The following is an 18,163-nucleotide window of genomic DNA, read 5'->3' as shown; positions in this document are numbered from 1 at the left end:
TTCCCAAATGCCCCTACTGGATGCACTTGAATTTCATTTTATCTTTGAGAGCAAACTTTGCATCAGATGGAATGTTGCAAGGGAAGTCTTATTTCATCATTATGGACCACAGCTTAAGTTCTGCTTACAATTTTGGTCTCCTTGTTTAGAGAAGAATATACTTGCCTTGGAGAAAAGGTTTGCTAGATTGATTTTAGTTATGAAGAGTTATCTTGTGAGGAAAGGCAAAACAGATTAGGCCTAATCTAACCAATCACATTTAAGCACATTTAAGGGAGGCCACGCATTGAAATTATATATTTTTTTCTGTAGTTGGTAGGAGAGAAGTGCAGAAGAAATCGACTAAACTTGACTGCTTCCTGGGAAGGGGGCTCAATAGCTAAAGAAAGATTGAGAATGGCTGATCTAGATTTTAAAAGAATGAGGTAAAGTTGCTGAAATACAAGATCCTGTCAGTGCTTGACTGAAGAATCTAAGACAGTGGTTCTCAACCTTTTTATTTCCACTCACATACCACTTAAAATTATCCCTCTGCCATCAGTGCTTTGTGATTAGTAAGGGATTGCTTAAGGTGGGATGTGAGTGGGGAAAAAAAAGGTTATGAACCACTGATTTAAGATGTCTCAGGAGGGGAAATCTATAATTAGGTGTGAAAGCCTCACAATAAGGTGATGTGCACCAAATTTGGAGACGAGGATAGATTTTTTTCTCTAAGAATTACAAGTATTTGGAATTCTTTATACCAGCAGGTTCAGGAGGTAAGTACGTGGTCATGATGGATTTTTAGATTTACAGGCAGGCAGGATGGCGGAGTTGAGTCAACATCAGATCTATGATTTTATTCAGTGGCAGGGCAGGTTTGAAGCAGCCGTTTGGTCTACTGCTGCTATTTGTGTTCTCTAAAACATTATTCATCAGAAATGTGCATCAAGGAACATTTCAATAATCAGATTTTTCAAAGGAAATCTCAACTCTTAAGTTTCTGCTAGTTAACTCTATTTTCTTCCATCTTCTCTTTCAGTGACATCTTTGATGCCATGTTTCCTGTAACCCACATTGCAGATGAAACTGTCATTCAGCAAGGTAAAGTTTATGATAAATTAGAAACTAATTTTTCTGGATCATTTTTCTCTTTTGTATACTTATGAAGGTTTATACTAATTTGGTGCAGAACCCCCTCCAGTATTTCAGGTATCCATCCATAGATGACTGTTGGCAAACCCTACATGTTCTGTGGTGAGACATCATCTTTAGAAAAAAAAGTATGGCACCTCAGTTGAACTTGAAAGATACAATTTGAATAGGGAGAAAAGTTCAGAGTTGCATTCATCTTGGTGAAAACCATATTGTCTGGTCGCTTATCTTGTTCTCTGTATATACAATTCATCAGATGTAGCTTATTTACTTGCAACAAAAGTATACTTCATATTTGGTTTTCAAATCACTTTAAATTTCATAACCTGTGAATTTCCCATTGTCTCGAGCTGTATTATTACTGTATTATTCAACACTGCTTCCTTTTGTACCTAGAAGGAAAATATTTTTATAAAATTAATTTTATTATTCAGTAATGCTACATATTAAAAAATATCAATAATTCAGACTCAATATGGTATTTCATTTATGGATGTATGTGACAGGATCTTGCCACTCTCATCCATTCTGAACTGTTGCTAACAATTTTGTTCTTTGTAAAATGCTGCCCATAAATGAAAGCTTCCAGAACATAACTGGTGACCTGATTTGTCATCGCTTTGAAGACGAGCCACTATCTTTCAATTTATCCATCATCGAAATTGCAAGACTCAAGTCAATAATCTTCATGTGTCTGTGGCAAAAAGAGATGAAATATTGTTTGCATTTTAACATGGCAGAACTCTTGTTCTCGCAATGGCAAATCATTCATTGTTGTCTTCAATAAAGATGACCTATTAAGTGCTTACATTTTGATTTGAAAGCTTTTTCCATGGAGGTTCATGTCATTTGATTTTATGTCCTGTAACTACTGCTTCTTCTCAATAATACATAACCATGTTTTCTAGGGCTATTTTCTTGTGTTGGAACATTCTCGTGATTGCTTTTTTTATATTACATCTATAATGCTAGAGGGCGCTGCATTGGTGTAAGATGTGCATAATTGGTGTTGATACAAGAAGCCACTGTGGCTTTAAGAAGTGTGGAACTGTAACACAAAACTGTGCAAATTAATCTACTTTTGATGTAGATCTTAAAAGAAGCACACTGATTAGATTTGAAAGTTCAATATCCTATGGCATTGAATAATTTAAACTACCACAAAGCAAGCACAGCTACAGAACATGTAAAAGGCATACATCAAAAGCTTGCTTTGCATTTGATTTGTAAGACCCTTAAAAATGCTAATTAAAAGTTAACCTCCTGCGTATGGAGACAATGATCAAATATGTAAGTAAAATGTACGAAAGCATTGAAATTCTTACTTGTTGCTGCCCCACAGGCATGCAAGATACACCACCAATAATCGTACAAATTAAAAGATAATATATACAGTAGAAGCCTAAAAAACCGGATACCAGAAATCCGGACCACCCAAGAATCCGGATTTCTTTCAGAAACTCTCCAGCTTTTTGACCCTTTTGGACTCTGGCCATTTTGAACCTTTCATAATACATAATCCGTCCTAGGTCTATGGGTAAACTACAGTAAGAACACCGGTATGAGACAACTGGTGGTTGGCTATCAAACCAGTCCCAGAAAACGGGGTCACGGAGTCTATGCATTTGTTGCGAGTCCCGGAAAATGGGGACATGGAGTATATACACTAGTTGGTAGACCCTGAATTCCAGGACATGGAGTCCAAAGGGTTACTTTTAGCAGGCTTTTGTGCGTGCATGCGTACGTACCACAGACGCACAGGTGACCATTTTTTTAAAAAACTGCTTGTTTTGATAAATGGAGCATGCTGTATTTGCTAATGAATAAACTATCAGTATTTACCTGTTCATTTCTTCTTTATTCCTTCTTAAATTTGAATTTTAAAAGTACTGCCTGAGAATCTGGAAAATCTGAAAAACCAGACTGGCCCAATCCTTGAGCAGTCTAGATTTTCAGACTTCTACTATATGAAAGGATAAATAATTAATATTAACAATTGTAGTTAGTGCAAAAAAATGATACAGTAGTGCAGGCAGATCTTGTGGTGTCCTGGTCTGGAATGTGATTGGAATATTTCTGGGAGGTTCAGCAGCCAGCTTGCTGTTGGCAAACAAACTGTTCTTGAACCTAGAGGGGATGGACATCAGGCTTCGGTACCTTTTACATGAGAAAGCAGCAAGAAGAAAGTGGTTTTCTACCAATATTTGGTAACCTACCCAAATAAATAATTGTGTAGCAGAGTCTAATTATTGGTTGACAGCATTCCTGTGATACATCTTGATGTTTTGCTACATTAAAGCTGCTATATATATAGATTTTGTAGTAAAGGCCCAAGTTGAAATGGAACAGGAAAGGGAGGTTTATGACAATTTAAGTTCTTAACATGGCTTTGAACGGTGCTGAATGCTACGATTTGAGGGAGAAAGTGTGATAATAAATGAGGGTTCTCACCTGGACAAGCTGTGTAATCGGTGGCTACAAGTAGCAGCTCAGAGGCAACACATTATGTGGATTGTGATTTGCCTCTTTATCCGTATAGTTTGTCCTCCACCTCCATAAGCATAGAAGAATGCTGGCATGATTTCCATTTGGATGGTTGCTGCTCAAACAAAATAGCATGTTTGATCAGCATCCCATCCACCACCTTAAATATGCACTCTCTTTATCACCAGTGCTTTACATTGTGTGCTGTGTAAATGATGCACTTCAACATCTGGCCAAAATATCCTTGATAACATTTTCCAAGTTCCCAGTCTTTATCACTTGAATGATTAAGGGTAGCGTATACAAGTTTCTTTTCAAGTCATACTCCCTTCTGACTTGGAAGTATATTGCCATTTCTTTATCAGCACTGCGTTGAAATTCTGGAATTCCCTTCCAACAGTTCTCCAGGGAAACTTCACTTGCTGTGCAGCAGTAATTCAAAAAGGTGATTTATCACCTTCTCTTTAAAGGCAATTAAGGACACATCCACATCTGTAATTTTTTTTATATAATCAAGAGAATGTCAAGTGTAAATTGTTTTTGATTAAATTGACTTTTTTTAAATTGATGAGACTAAAATGAATATTGTATTAAGCTGGAAGGGTGCAGAAAGACTTTGCAAGGATACTGCTGAGACTGACTGGATAGCCTGGGATGTTTTCCCTGGAGCGAAGTGGTGGGGGTTGGGGGGGTGGGGGGGGTGAAAAGAATGATCTTTATCAAAGTTTTTTTTTCAAAATTAATCCTGAGGAGCATGGATAAGGTGGGTAGTCAGTCTTTCTCCCCCACAGTAGGGCATAGGTTTGTGAAGGGAAATAGATTTAATTTTATTTATTTAGACATACATCACAGTAATAGGCCCTTTCAGCCCAAGAGCCCATGCCACCCAATTACACCCCTGGTATGTTTTGTACGTAGGAGGAAACCCACGCAGACACAGGGAGAATATACAAACTCTACAGACAACGCCAGATTCAAACCTTGGTTGCTGGCGCGGTAACAGTTGCACTAAGCTGACCATAAAGGGAACCGAGAGGGAATTTTTTTACATATAGGGTGATGGCTATATGGAGTGAGTTGACTGAGAAAATGCTAGAGGTTGATACAATTACAACGTTTAAATTACATTTGGATAGGTTTACGAAAAGGCAATATTTAGACGGGTCAAATGCAGGCAAATGGGATTAATTTAGGTAGATATCTTGTTTGGCATAAAGACATGGCTCAAACAGCCTGTGAGTGATGTATAACTTTGATTCTTTGTATCAAACTCCACAACTCCAAGCCAATGCTCTTTTTTCATTTTTTTAATCTTTCTCTTTGCTCTCTTCCTGTTACTCTTGCAATCAAGCCAAGTTTCATTAATGACCACTATTGTACTTGTCAGCATTCCTCAGACATCAGGAGAGAATGGCAGCAAATTAAATTTAATGCAGAAAAGTGTGAAGTATAATCTTGATATGAAGAATGAGATGCAAAATAAATATAATTTTGAATTGGGTGCAAAAATAGAATAACTTTGGAAAATATTTGAGTTAGTTGGCAGCCACGTGAAGAAGGCTTCTGGCAGCATGCAAGGTTCTTGGTTTTATGCATGGAAGTGTGTTGTGTTAAACAAAGTTATGCTGAACCTCTTAAAACAAGTGACTGTAGATATTGTAATGTGGAGCAAAAATTAAAAAAAATTGCTGGAGCATCTCAATAGGTTAAGCAGTATCCTGGAGGGAATAGAAAGTTAATGTTTCAGCTCAAAACCCTGCTTCTGGACTGAGTTTGTCTAGCAGTATTTTTTCTTAACTATTATAAGTGGAAATGTATCTAATTTTGGACATCTCATTGGAATTATTTTTATGTCCTTCGAGATGCACAAAACATTTACTCATTGATAGACTTTACTTGCATGGGAAGCAAAAAAATTAGGCTTGTTCTCATTGAAACAAGAAGGTTAAGGAGAGATTCAATAGAAGTATTGAAAATGATGAAGAAAACAGATTTGATATTTGGAGGAGAAACACTAACACATTTTTTTTAAAAAACCTCAGATTAACTTTAAAAGTGCTGGCACTGAGCTGACGGGAGTATTTCTTGCATTAATTTCTTTAGCTCATCTATATTTGTATACTGTAGTTCAGTGGTTCTCAACCTTTTTCTTTCCTCTCACATTACCACTTTAAGTAATCCCTCTGTCATCAGTGCTCTGATTAGTAAGGGATTGCTTAAGGTGGGATGTGAGTGGGAAGGGAAGGTTGAGAATCACTGCTCTAGACCCAATTGTTACAGAAATATCTTGCTTGAGAAAAATTGTTATTGGTCCATTTCCTTTGGAGGTATGAAACCATGCACATAATGAGTCAATTAGGGACAATTAAAACAGTGATTTTCAACCTTTTTCTTTCCACCTACATCCCACCCTTATGCAATCCCTTACTAATCACAGAGCACCTATGGCATAGGAAATACTTAAAGTGGTATGTGAGTGGAAAGAAAAAGGTTGAGAACCACTACTGTAGTTTAAATACATCTTAACAACCATGTTGTTGTATTTTCTTTCAGTAGTATAAGCTAAAATAAGTAGACACAAAGCTTTTCTGTTTTACTCTCACAAATAGTACAGATAGTAGGGGTAGAGGACATTAGACAGATGATTGAGATTGAGGCAGGATATGGGGATACAAATGCCTGGGTAGAATGGGTAAAATATACAGCTCAGCCAGGGAAAACTGTTTTGAACTGATGAAAGCAAGTTCCAAAGCAGTAGATGGCTGGAAGTGCTATCTGTCTGATCTTTCTCTTGAAATAGAGGAAGGAATGGAACTCTGTGGTAGCTTGAAGAAAGAGGTTACCATCTCAGAGACCCTGAGGGGCAAGTTTCATTCACGAGACCCTAAGGTGGTACCTTAGTTGTGGAAATCCTGGAGCAACAAATATCTCTATCTGCAAACTTTACAAGAACCTTCCTGAGCGGTAAACATTTACCTTTCAAGCACCAAGCCTGGTGAACTTTATACATGTTAAATTCTGTGCACAGTATGGTGATTGCCTGCAACCAGAGATCTTGGAAGAAGGAGAAGTGAGATTGAACTGTGAACCAAAGAACATTTCTTGAATTTGCACACACAGTGAACCGGTGCGGACTCGAAAGGCCAACGTGGCCTGTTTCCGCCTCCGTAAATGGTTATATGGTTAATTATCTTTGCTGCTAACAGAAGGCAAAATGTTCCATGTAGAATAACATGGAAACATTGACATTTGAGGGTTAAATGGATGTCATGAGCCTGGATGTAACTGAAAAGGAAAAGTGGTCATCTGATTCAGCCACTAAACCAAGTACTGGTACTTGTAAAGATGGGGCTAAGTGGAGGGTGGATTAAACTGGACATTTGAAGTCTTAACAAACCTTAAAGCTCTTCTTTTGAAAGATCAGAGGCTGTGAACTTGAGTAGGGACTTCAGAGATCCTTGGTTTTCATGTCAAAAAAATTATCTCTGAAACTTGAGAAAAAGGATTTTTCTTCAGATAAAGAGGTCTTAAAATGGCCTTAATGCTTGTCAGGAAATTCTTTAGCTTGTTAATACATGTAGTCTTTTGACAAACCAACTAAAACATTCTAAAGTGCAGTCTTTTGTGAAGAGAATTGTTGACTTAAACTTTTAGTTTAAAATTTATTTTATTTGCTGTTTCTGTCTCTAGGTGATGAAGGTGACAACTTCTATGTAATTGATCAGGGTGAAGTTGATGTAAGTGTTCTAAATACTGTGATTTTAAATGGAACTGATTTTCTGCTTTCATTTTGGGGGTGCAAATTAAGATATGTGCCTATACATGTTAGCATTTAATGGCATTGATGAATATCTATAGGCAGTGTGAACTGCCACAGAGGTGACTTTCACGAAGCAAGCTGCACCTGATGGGACAGGGTAATCCATTGATGGACTAGTAATCCAGTGTAAAGAAACAATTTGGCGTCTAATCATTTGCTGTAGGTCCTTGTCAGTGTCTGTTGAAGCCACAATGTGTACCCGAAGGCCATTTATTCCAGGTGGTTTATTTGTTTATTTAATTCTTTGAAATTTGGCCGGCGCGCATTAAATGGGACTGGCCAGTCTATTTTGAAGCCATAGAGTTATAAATGTTTTATATATTATACACAGGTGTTCACTTTAATTAACAACAATTGGTTTTGGAACTATTCAAGTAATTTGCACATTTATTGCAATGTAACATTAGCAGTTAAAACAAAACAGAAATTGTGATGCAAAGAAAAGTCAAGGTCCTCCTAGCTCACCTGTTAATTCTGGTACCAGCTGGAAATATTAATAATGGTGTTGTTGATCAATGCATGATGCATGCATGAGACAAGGAACTTCTCAGCGATTTGGTTCGACTGTAACCAGTTTCAAGTCCAGCATTTATCTCATGAATGCCACAACTAAGTTTCAGATTGGTCTTGTATCAAATAATCTATCAATCAATGCTAACTGTTTCTCCACATCTCATAAACTACTCATCTCTGCATTAGAAAATGATCCTTCCACTAAGTGAAACAAGATTAAAGATTTATTTTATTGTCATTTAAAAAAACAGAAAATGTAATGTTATGCAAAATTTCCTTCAGCTTACCATGAGGCAGACAATGATTTTTTTCATCTGCAGGATTTGTCCTGGTGCCCCTTACAGTCAGAGAAAGAGACGCAAAAGAGTGTCATTGAGTGTCCATGGATTTGCAGCCAGTGCTCCCACAGCTGCACAGCTTTCCATTCAAACCATCAGCAACCCAAGCTCCATATCCTCACCTCTAATACAATCAGGAAGCCCTCAGCATCCTTGGTCCCCTCTCGCATCTTGGTTCCGATGCCTGGTGCCCCTTCAGCCAGTCTCCAGCAGTCCGCAGCCTGGTGCAAGTCACTTGACTGCAGTAACCTGCAGTCTGTTTGGTTCCTCTCCTCGAGTCACCAACAGTTGACATTAAAATAAAAGAAATAGAAAAAGGAGCTATTCAAGGTATCATGCCTTGCTTTTCCATCAGATCAGGCAGATCTTTTACCTCGGTGGCACTTTTCTGCTCTAGCCTTCGTTCTCTTAATATCTAAAAATCTATATCCCAGTCCTCAGGGTATTCAGCAACTGCGTCTGCACAGTCTACTTTTCAGTGAAGAAATCCCAATGTATTACAGTCCTGAATGGGTGATCCCTCAACTTAAGATTCTGAAAACTATGAAAAGAAAAGCATAATTTCGGCACACTCCCTGCCATGTCCCCTTACTATATTGCAATTGTCAGTGAGATCACCTCTCATTCTTTTGGGCTTAAGGAAATATTAAACCCAGATTGCACGACGATCTCTGAAATTATAAAATAGCCATCCCAGGAACTAATCTGATGAACCGTTGTTGCACTCTGTGCAAATACATTTTTCCTTGGGTTAACCGATGCACAATTTTCCAGGTGCAGTTTCATCAGTACCCTGTAAAATTTGAGCAGAATATCTCTACTTTGTACTCGGAGCCTCTTTCAATAAAAGGATCATTTGAATTTTTTAAATTGTTTTAAATAACTGATTTACAAGGGCTCCCTCATTTTGTTTTAACAAATTGATGATTTGTAATCTTCATCTGCCACATCTTTGCCTGTTCCTGTGACCGACCTGTGACCTACTCAAATACCTCTATATCCTCCTTCTAATTCGCTGTCATCCAACTTCTTATCATCAGTAAATCTGGATACATGACACTTGATTCCCTTCACTAAATTATTGTTACTGAACTGAAAAGCTGAGGCCTCAGCACTGATCCCTGCAGCAGCCTGCTTTCATTTCAATTTTGTTTGTCAGACATTTCTAATCTATGCCAGAATATTACCCCAATATCTTTGTGTTTTAATTTTTGTTTACTATCCTCTTATGTGGTACTTTTGTCAGTTACTGAAAACCCAATTAACGATATCGTCTGGTTTGCCTTTTATCAATTCTGCATGCCAAATCTTCAAGAATTTCTTAGTAGATTGGACAAATATAATTTTCTTTTTTTGATCCATGTTGACTCTATCCCACCCTATTATTATTTTCTAATCAGAGTGTTACCACATCCCTTTTAATAGTTCCCAGCTTTGTAAATGCTACGAATGTCAGGTTAACTCATTCACTCTCTCATGGTGGGATTGTATTAGCAATCTCATCATCTGTGGAAGCTGCCCTGAAATCTATGGATAATGTATTTATTATCTGTCACCATAACTGACATTAGTCCCTAATGATTCATCACTTTTCATCCCCATGAATTTCTCTAGTAGGGCCTGTCCCAATGGGAGATTGACTTTCCACATGGGAGTCTCTTTGAACTAGTTTACTCTAGACTTGCAGCTCTTCACCATTTCCAGAACTTTTCCATGTCTTAAGAAGACAGGCATAATTCTCTGTAATTTCTGTATTTTCCAATATAATTTCTTCTGCAATTCCATAAGCTAATCTTTTCCTCCTTGCTCATCTATGGAAGTTTTCATATTTGTTAAACTATGCTTCTGTTCCAATTTCTCTTATCAGTTCTTTGGTACTCTGTTCAATTCCCATCGTTTGAGCTTGCCACCTTGATAAGTTTATTATCAGCCTTTTTGTTCTTGTACGATTTTTTTTAAACGTTTTCCCCATTGCTTGCACATGCTTCTCTCTCCTTTAAAATTACTCCTTTCTGAAGGTTGTGGGGGGGGAGGGGGGAGGGGGAGAATTGATTTATAAATAGTGTACTTTCCTGGCCCTAGACAAGAGATTCTAATTTAATTTTACTGGTTCTGCTTGCTTTTATGGCCACGATCAAGAAATGAGCAAAAAGGCTGGCTTTCCATCGGAGCATTGACATTTTGAAAGCAAATTGTAAAAGGTGTGAAATTTTGTGCGCAAACTTGGGTGTTTCATTTATTAATTACACTTAGAAAATCTTTTGACCATTTGCCTTCTATTTCAGATTCCCACCCGTCGTCACCACCACCCTGTGGCAAAGGTTATTTAAAAAAAAATATGGCTTTTTGTTATTATGGTCTTACTCTTTGCATAGGTCTACGTGAATGGAGAATGGGTTACAAACATTGGAGAAGGCGGTAGTTTTGGAGAGCTTGCTCTGATATATGGCACTCCAAGAGCAGCAACTGTCAAAGCCAAAACAGACCTCAAGCTGTGGGGAATCGACCGGGACAGCTACAGACGCATTTTAATGGTTTGTATTCTCTTATCATTTTCCAGCTATGACAGCTTTAGAATTGACTGATAATTTTGCAAACAAAAATCTGTTTCCTTTTGTTCTGAAACCAAAAATTGAACAGTCCTTGTTCAGGAACCATATTACATCATAGTGGAATTCTTGAAACCTGCAATACTTACACTCATAATGCATGCAACAGAGTTTGGAATCAGAAAATAATGGCTCAAGAATAGGTCATCCCGTCTTCTGTATCCATGGCAGCCAAAAAATCAACCTACTAATTTACTCCCATCTCTCAATACCTAGCCTTTTCAGGTAATAATGCTTCAAACTTTCTACCAGATGCCTTTGAAATATAATGATTGAAGATTCTTATATTATCATGTAATTAAATGAGTGTAATTTTACACAAAATTGCTTTTAGTCTTCCTATCATAAAGCAGAAATTGCCTGATTACAGTCAGAAAAAGAGAGTCCCTTCAGAGTTGCTCAGTGTCCATGGATTCACCTCCAGAGCTCCTGCAGCCTTACAGACTTCAGTCCAAACTATCGGCAACCTAAGCTCCAGATCCAAACCTTTGTCGTGATTTGAAAGCCCTTATAGTGCACAAAAAATCAAAGTCAGGCAGTGTCTTTGATTTAAGGAAAACTGAATTTCTCCAGCAGTGTGTTTTTACAGTGTCTTTGGTTCATTGATCATTCAGGATTCTGATGACATCAGGGAAGAAGTTGTCCTTGACCTGTTGAGTGCTTGCTTTTTTTCCCCAATGGTAGCAGAGTGAAGAGGGCATGGCCTAGGCGGTGGGGGTCCTTGAGGATAGAGGCTGCTTTCTTAAGACACCACCTGTGTTTTGAATGTCAGCTTGTATAGCTTCCTTTGGCAGATATGGTCTACCCTCTGAGTGAAATATTTTCCCCTCATCTCCCTGAAATCTCTCTCCTTAACTCTCAAGTTCTAAAATCATCTACCCTGGGAAGAAGCTGATGAGCATTCACTTTATCAGCACCCCTCGTGCTTTACAAGTGTGTACAAGATCTCCTCTCATCATCTTACACTCTAGGGAATAAAGACCCAGCTTATCTCCCTTTCACTCAAGCCCTATAGTCTCAGCAGCATCCTGGTGAATCTCCTCTGCACCCTTTCCAATTTATTGATGTATTTCCCTTCACTGGGTGACCAGAACAGCACACTGTGGTTTCACCCATTTTTTTTGTACAGATGAATCATGAGGTCACAACTTTTGTACCCTGCTCAATAGAGGCAAACATGCCCAAATGCTGCCTTCACCACCATGTCCATCTGAGTTGGTGCTTTCATGGAAATTTTCAGTCAGTACCCCTAGGTCTCTTTGCTCTGTGGAAATCCTACTGTGATTTGACGTACCAAAGTACAACACCTCTGCTTGACACACCTTCACAACTTATCCAGATGCTGTTATAAGTGAGGACATCCTCACTTTCCTGACACCACTATTTTTGGTGTCATCATAAATTTACCAGCTATATTAACTACATTGCCACCCAAATTGTTAATATAAATAAAAAAACAGCAGTGAACCCAATATTGATCCCCTGCAAGGTGCCATTGGTCACAGGCCTCCAATCAGAAAAACATCCCATCACAATGATTCTTTCTACTCAACCAATTCTGAATCCAGTGGGCTAGCTCCCTTTATTATCTAACCTTCCAGACCAATCTGTCTTGCAGGACCTTGTTAAAAGCCTTGCTGAAGTCCATACTTACAACGATCAATCTCTTGCCCTCATCAGCCCTCTTTTTCGCCACTTCCTCAAAAAAAAACTAGATTGAAATGCAGGATATGCCTCATGTGAAGCCAAGTTTCCAATCAGTCTGTGGCTATCAAAATGCTGGTTAAACCCTATCCCTCAGAATCCCCTCCGGCAATTTGGTGACCACTGACATCAAATTCACTGGCCTGTAGTTCCCTGCCTTGTCCTTGCTGCCCTTTTTAAATAATGGCACAATAACCACCTCCTGGCACTTGCCCCAAGGCCAACGATGATGTAAATATTTCAGCAAAGGGTTTCCACAATATCTTCTGTAGCTTCCCACAAAGCATGAGGGTTGTTATAAAATACCCTACTTCTATGTTTCCATTGTGTGGTCATGGAATTTATCATTGCAGGTTTGGTTTAGATACGTCATTACAAGATTTTTCATTGTCGAATAACAACTTCCACCAAGGTTGAATGATTACAGCAATGTGTCAATGTAGCATCCAAGGCCATTTGTTGATTTTTTTTTTGTTTCTTCACACTAGTTAATAGTCAGGTAATTACCATTTCTAATAATGTGCAATGGCAACAATTAATTTCTAATAATGGCAATAGAATGTTATTGATTTATCAAAATACATACATTGTTCTCTCTAGTATTTTAGTCTATCATTTGTTGGTGCAAATTAAATGGTACAAGGTGACTTGAGCAAGGGAGATTTTAAATGGGAACATTTGACAGTTGAGATATTTAACTGAGAAAAATTAGTACTTTATTAAGAAGTTAAGAGCCATTTGAGTTTATTTTCCAATAAAAAGTAATGGAAGATGTTGGAATGGGCATTTGTCACTTTTTCTGCCTATTTCACAAATATGCTTAAGCACACAAAAAAAATACAAGTAGCCTTTGTGTCATATCAGGTTCAAATGAGTTTTTGTAGCTCCAAAATGAATTCAGAACATAATATAAGCAGAGCTCATTGTAACACTTTCTCATTCTGAGGACTCAAATTTATAAATGGACAAATTGAAAGAAGATAAAATCCAGGATACAGTTATTAACATTTGTGACATTTGTTGTTGAATAAAATGCTGAAATCTATTGTTTGAAATTTAGTTTTGTATATTTCCCAATTATTTGATTTGGTCATTGATGTTGAAAGCACCCAAATGAATTGAAATTATTTCAAGAAGTACCGCACTCTTTCCATTATGGAGCAAACCATGAATGGAACAAAAGAGAACTAAATGGCTCTCTGATAGTATTCCTAAAAATGTAAATAGTAGCATTCCAGGAATAATTTAACTTTTCTATCATAATCAGGGGGGGGGGGGTGGCGTGGTTTAATCAGCCTCTCAACCCAGCCATGTGTATTGGAGTTTTGGGTGTATTCTAGCTATTAAATCAATGGAATGCTGACAAAAAGTCTGGAAAGAAGTATGGGAAGAATATAATTAAAACAGACCAAAGCAATAAAGTTTGAAGAAGTTTTAAATTGCTCCATCTCTTTGACCTATCTTAATACTGCTGATATTAGATCCAAGTAGCCCAAGGCTCTACTATCAGTGTTTGAGTAAAGGAAGGAAGGAATGCACAAAAATGCCAGAATCAAGAGATAATGTTGGTGATGGGGTCTGATGGAGGAAGAAGGGATTTAAGGTTGTAGGAATTCACATAGAAGTGTTGGATAAAGCTATGCGTGGAATTAAAGACAAGGGTATCAAATTTGGAGCTTCGGGGGATGGGGAACTCAAAACTGATCTGGCAGTTTAAAATGGAATCCACAATGCACTGAAAATTTAGCAGCAGAAGGAATGTGTTCCATTTCATTAAGCCTAGGAGTGACTTCTTGAACAAGAGAAAGTCTAATTAACCAACCACTTGATGTGGAATGGTTTTACAATCAGCAGATCCCAGTATCAGCATCCTGGACATTACCAATAACTTGAAAGTCAACTCGAGCAGCCATAAATACTAATATCCCAAAGAAGTGTATTAACTGCAAGGCATTTCATTGGAGTGATAGAATCTTCTACACTTGCCTGCCTCAGTGTAACTCCAAAAGCAATTAAGATTGACATCATCCAGAACAACCTGAATGATGCTCCATAAAACACCCGATTCATTCATTTCCTCTACCACGTTTGTGGTATCTACAAAATGTGCTACAGTTCCTTTCCAAATTTACAGAGATGGTCTAGTCCTGTGATCCTTATAACCAAGAAGGACCAGAATTCCGAGCACCATTTCCTGGATCCCCTCCAAGGTTTTGATGTGGAAGTATATTGTTGATCCAGTGTTGTTGCTGGATCTATATCTTGGAACTTTCAGAAGGATTACCAGCTGTTCGTCTTGCGCCACCAATTTCTGGGCAATTTGAGATTGATAGATGCATTGTGTCCTTGCCACTGATGACCACATCACAAAAACAATGAATGAAAGCCATGAGTAGGTAAGATGATCAAGAATGGCCTTGATGCGTACCTATGGATAAAGACCTACATAATATATATAAATTAAATTATCTCCCCTTGCTCCAGAAGATCGAGGAGAGGCTGACTAGATGAAAAACTGCCCTAACATTGGTGGGTAGAGTTAACTGCAAAAATGAAGGTGATGCCAAGACTGCAATATCTTTTTCGAATGCTGCCCATTTAAATGCTACTTCTTTAAAATGCTCAGTGCAGATGTCAGAAATGTTTGGTGGATTGGTAAGATGTCTAGAGTCTTGTTAGCTCATTTTTTTGAGGGAGGAAGTCCTCCTTCTTGGGCACAAATTGGGTTACATGTGGTAGGGGAAAAGATAGCAGGAAAATTTATATACGAATGGGATGCCAAATTAGCTTTAAAAAAAATCAGATAGCCCCGTAATAAAATGTGTTTGCCAGACGAGGCAAATAAAAGATGTATTGGATTGACGGTGGGATTATCTCCTAAAACACCCTTGTCCCAGAACAATTTCATGACTCTGGGCAATAAGATCCTGGACACCTGATACCAGAAGGGGATTAGGTGTATAGAGGATTGTTTACTATCAAGGCAGCTTATGTCATTCAAACAGTTGAGGACTAAATATAAGTTATCAAATGGAACATTCTTTTTTCTGCAATTAAGACTGGGACCAACAATGACTCTGCCTGACTGTAGTGACATAGAAAGGGGATTGTATGTAAATTTATCTCTCGCATGGATTCCCTTATCCAAAGTGAAGGCCCGAAGCTGGGCTTAAATTGGTCGAGAGAGATGGGAATCGGACTTGGGCATAACAATTGATGAACAATGGTGGAAAGATTTGTATTTGAATAGCCTGATGGGAATTGTTAATGCCAGATATGTGTTGGTGCATCAGTTAAACCTCACACTGATAAAATTACACAAATCAAAGCCAGAAATTTTGGAAATGTGCTTTAGGTGCAGTGTGGAGGTCGGAACCTTTGTCCACTCCACCTGGCTGTGTACAAGGGTGAAATCCTTTTGGGAAGACATGGGGGATACTCTGGGGGATAAAAAAATTACAAGGGTGGATTTTGGAATTGTACTTTCTAAGGGACATTGGAGAAGTGCAGTTTAGACTGCCTAAACACCAAATTCAGTTTGTGAAGGACACCTAGTCGGTCGCTAGGAAGTGTTTAGCAGTTACCTGGAAGTCTGACTCCCAGCTAAATGTCGCAATAAATGAATATGGAAATAGTGTTTCAGTCCCCTGGAGAAAATCACCTACAATTTATGGAAGAGATACGACACATTGTTAAAGTGTGGTAGCCGTATCTGAGGCACCGATATAATTCACACACCCCCTCCCTCCCCGAATAAGAGAAAAGAAACATCATCCCAGCAGGTAGAGGATTAAGAGTATGGAATGGGGAATGTGGTGCAGACGACGTGTGTTTTTGCCCCTACCTGTTTTTATTTATCACCTCGAGGAGGACCACTGTCTTTGTTGATATTTAGGTGGTTTTTGAATTTTTATATTTTGGTATTTGTATAATTTAAGGGTTAGGGAAAGGAGGGTGTATGAAAGAAGAAATAAGAACTCTGTAAATCATATTATGTGGAAAGAGAATGTAATATTTTGTTTATTGGATTTGAATAAGTCTGGTCCAAAAAAAAATGTAGCCAAGGCTTGGACAAATTGACATGCATGAAAGATAGAAACCTAGCAGAGACTGCACTGGAGTAACTGAACGAGGAAATTATTGAGGCATCTGATGTTAGGGAGGTAAATGTAAGCGATCCTTTTATTAGAGATGACATGTAGACTTAAGCATCTTCTGGGTTCTGGTGAACACCAAGATTGTGAGGAAAAATGGAACTGGTGGAAGAACTCAGCCTGTCCAGTAGCACCTATAGAAAGAGAAGACGACCAAGAACTAAGAAAGCTAGTTTTAACAGGAGATGTGGAACAAAGGGAATGTTGGTAACAGGGAGAAATGGACAGCCATTGAACAGTTATCTCCTTTGAATGAATTAATGAATTTTTAATGACATTTCCATTTTATCATCCATTTCTTTTCTATATCTCATTATTCAGTCTAAATTGCTTTCTCTCATTCTGATAGTATTCAACCTGAAACATTAACTGGTTTCACTTTCAACTGGTGCTGCTTGACAGGCTGAATTCATCAGCTCTTGTTTCAGATTCCAGGTTTGCAGTTTTATTTTTTCCCCCAAAAAATGTGAACTGTCTGGTTCAATCCGAGACGATGGCTGAATTGGAGATGGAATCAGGCAAAGGGGTAAAGGTTGTTGTCACAATAGGGATGTCATAGAGCATGGAGACAGTTGTGGCATTGAAAATGCTGGTGGCAATGAATGTCATTGCACATTTTGATTTGATTTGCACAGTCCGTTACTCTTCCTTAGAAGAAAATTAGATTTTTAAAGCATGGGTCTTCGGAAGGGGATTGCTTACTTGCATTGGAACACATATTAACTAGACCTGAAAGAAAGCATGCAATAATTACAGGGTTTATTCTTGCTGCTCTAATGTAAATTGTGTTCATGAAGTTGCAAATATAATGGTTGTAAGAAGTGATAGTGTTCAAATTTTCTTAAACTCTAAACGTAACAAAAAATATAATTAATTTGAAGTCTGCTTTTCCATGAAAGCAGATATCAAATATAACCTGGACAACCTTTTGTTCAGTAGTTTTTCTTTTGAATACATTTTCAATAATATCATACTTAGAACCATAGAACACTACAGCCTTTCGGGCCTGATCTTTGCTGAACCTTTTTTTGCCTAGTCTCTCTGACCTGCTCCTAGTATGTTGCCCTCCATACCTCTCTCATCCTTGTACCTGTCAAAATTAAACTTAAATGTTAAAATTGAGCCCATGCATTCACCACTTCAGCTGGCAGCTCATTCCACGCTCTCACCACTCTCTGTCTGAAGAAGATCCCCCTCGTGCTCACCCTAGACTTTTCCCCTTTCACTCTTAAACCATGTCCTCTGGTTTGTATCTCACCTACCCTCAGTGGAAAAAGCCAACCTACATTTACTCTGTCTGTCCCCCTCATAATTTTAAATACCTCTATCAAATCTCTCTCATTTATCTGTGCTCCAGGGAATAACCTTTTTAACCTTTCCCTGTAACTCAGTTTTTGAAGTCCTGAC

General features: G+C 38.2%; 1 protein-coding gene across 5 annotated transcripts in view; it reads left to right on the top strand.

The window, feature by feature from the left end:
* The window catches only part of prkar1b (protein kinase, cAMP-dependent, regulatory, type I, beta), a 92,850-nt gene that overhangs the window by 51,217 nt on the left and 23,470 nt on the right, over window positions 1-18,163 (top strand). For all 5 annotated transcript variants that reach the window (XM_069905795.1, XM_069905794.1, XM_069905796.1 and 2 more), the window contains 3 exons: window positions 1,022-1,083; window positions 7,309-7,355; window positions 10,665-10,823. In XM_069905795.1, the coding sequence (XP_069761896.1) occupies window positions 1,022-1,083; window positions 7,309-7,355; window positions 10,665-10,823 (268 nt within the window). The remainder of the gene's footprint in view (window positions 1-1,021; window positions 1,084-7,308; window positions 7,356-10,664; window positions 10,824-18,163) is intronic.

Source organism: Narcine bancroftii, chromosome 12, assembly GCF_036971445.1.
Source record: "Narcine bancroftii isolate sNarBan1 chromosome 12, sNarBan1.hap1, whole genome shotgun sequence".
NCBI lineage: Eukaryota > Metazoa > Chordata > Chondrichthyes > Torpediniformes > Narcinidae > Narcine > Narcine bancroftii.
Note: the sequence above shows the minus strand (reverse complement) of the source record. Positions and strands in the feature narration are given on the sequence as shown.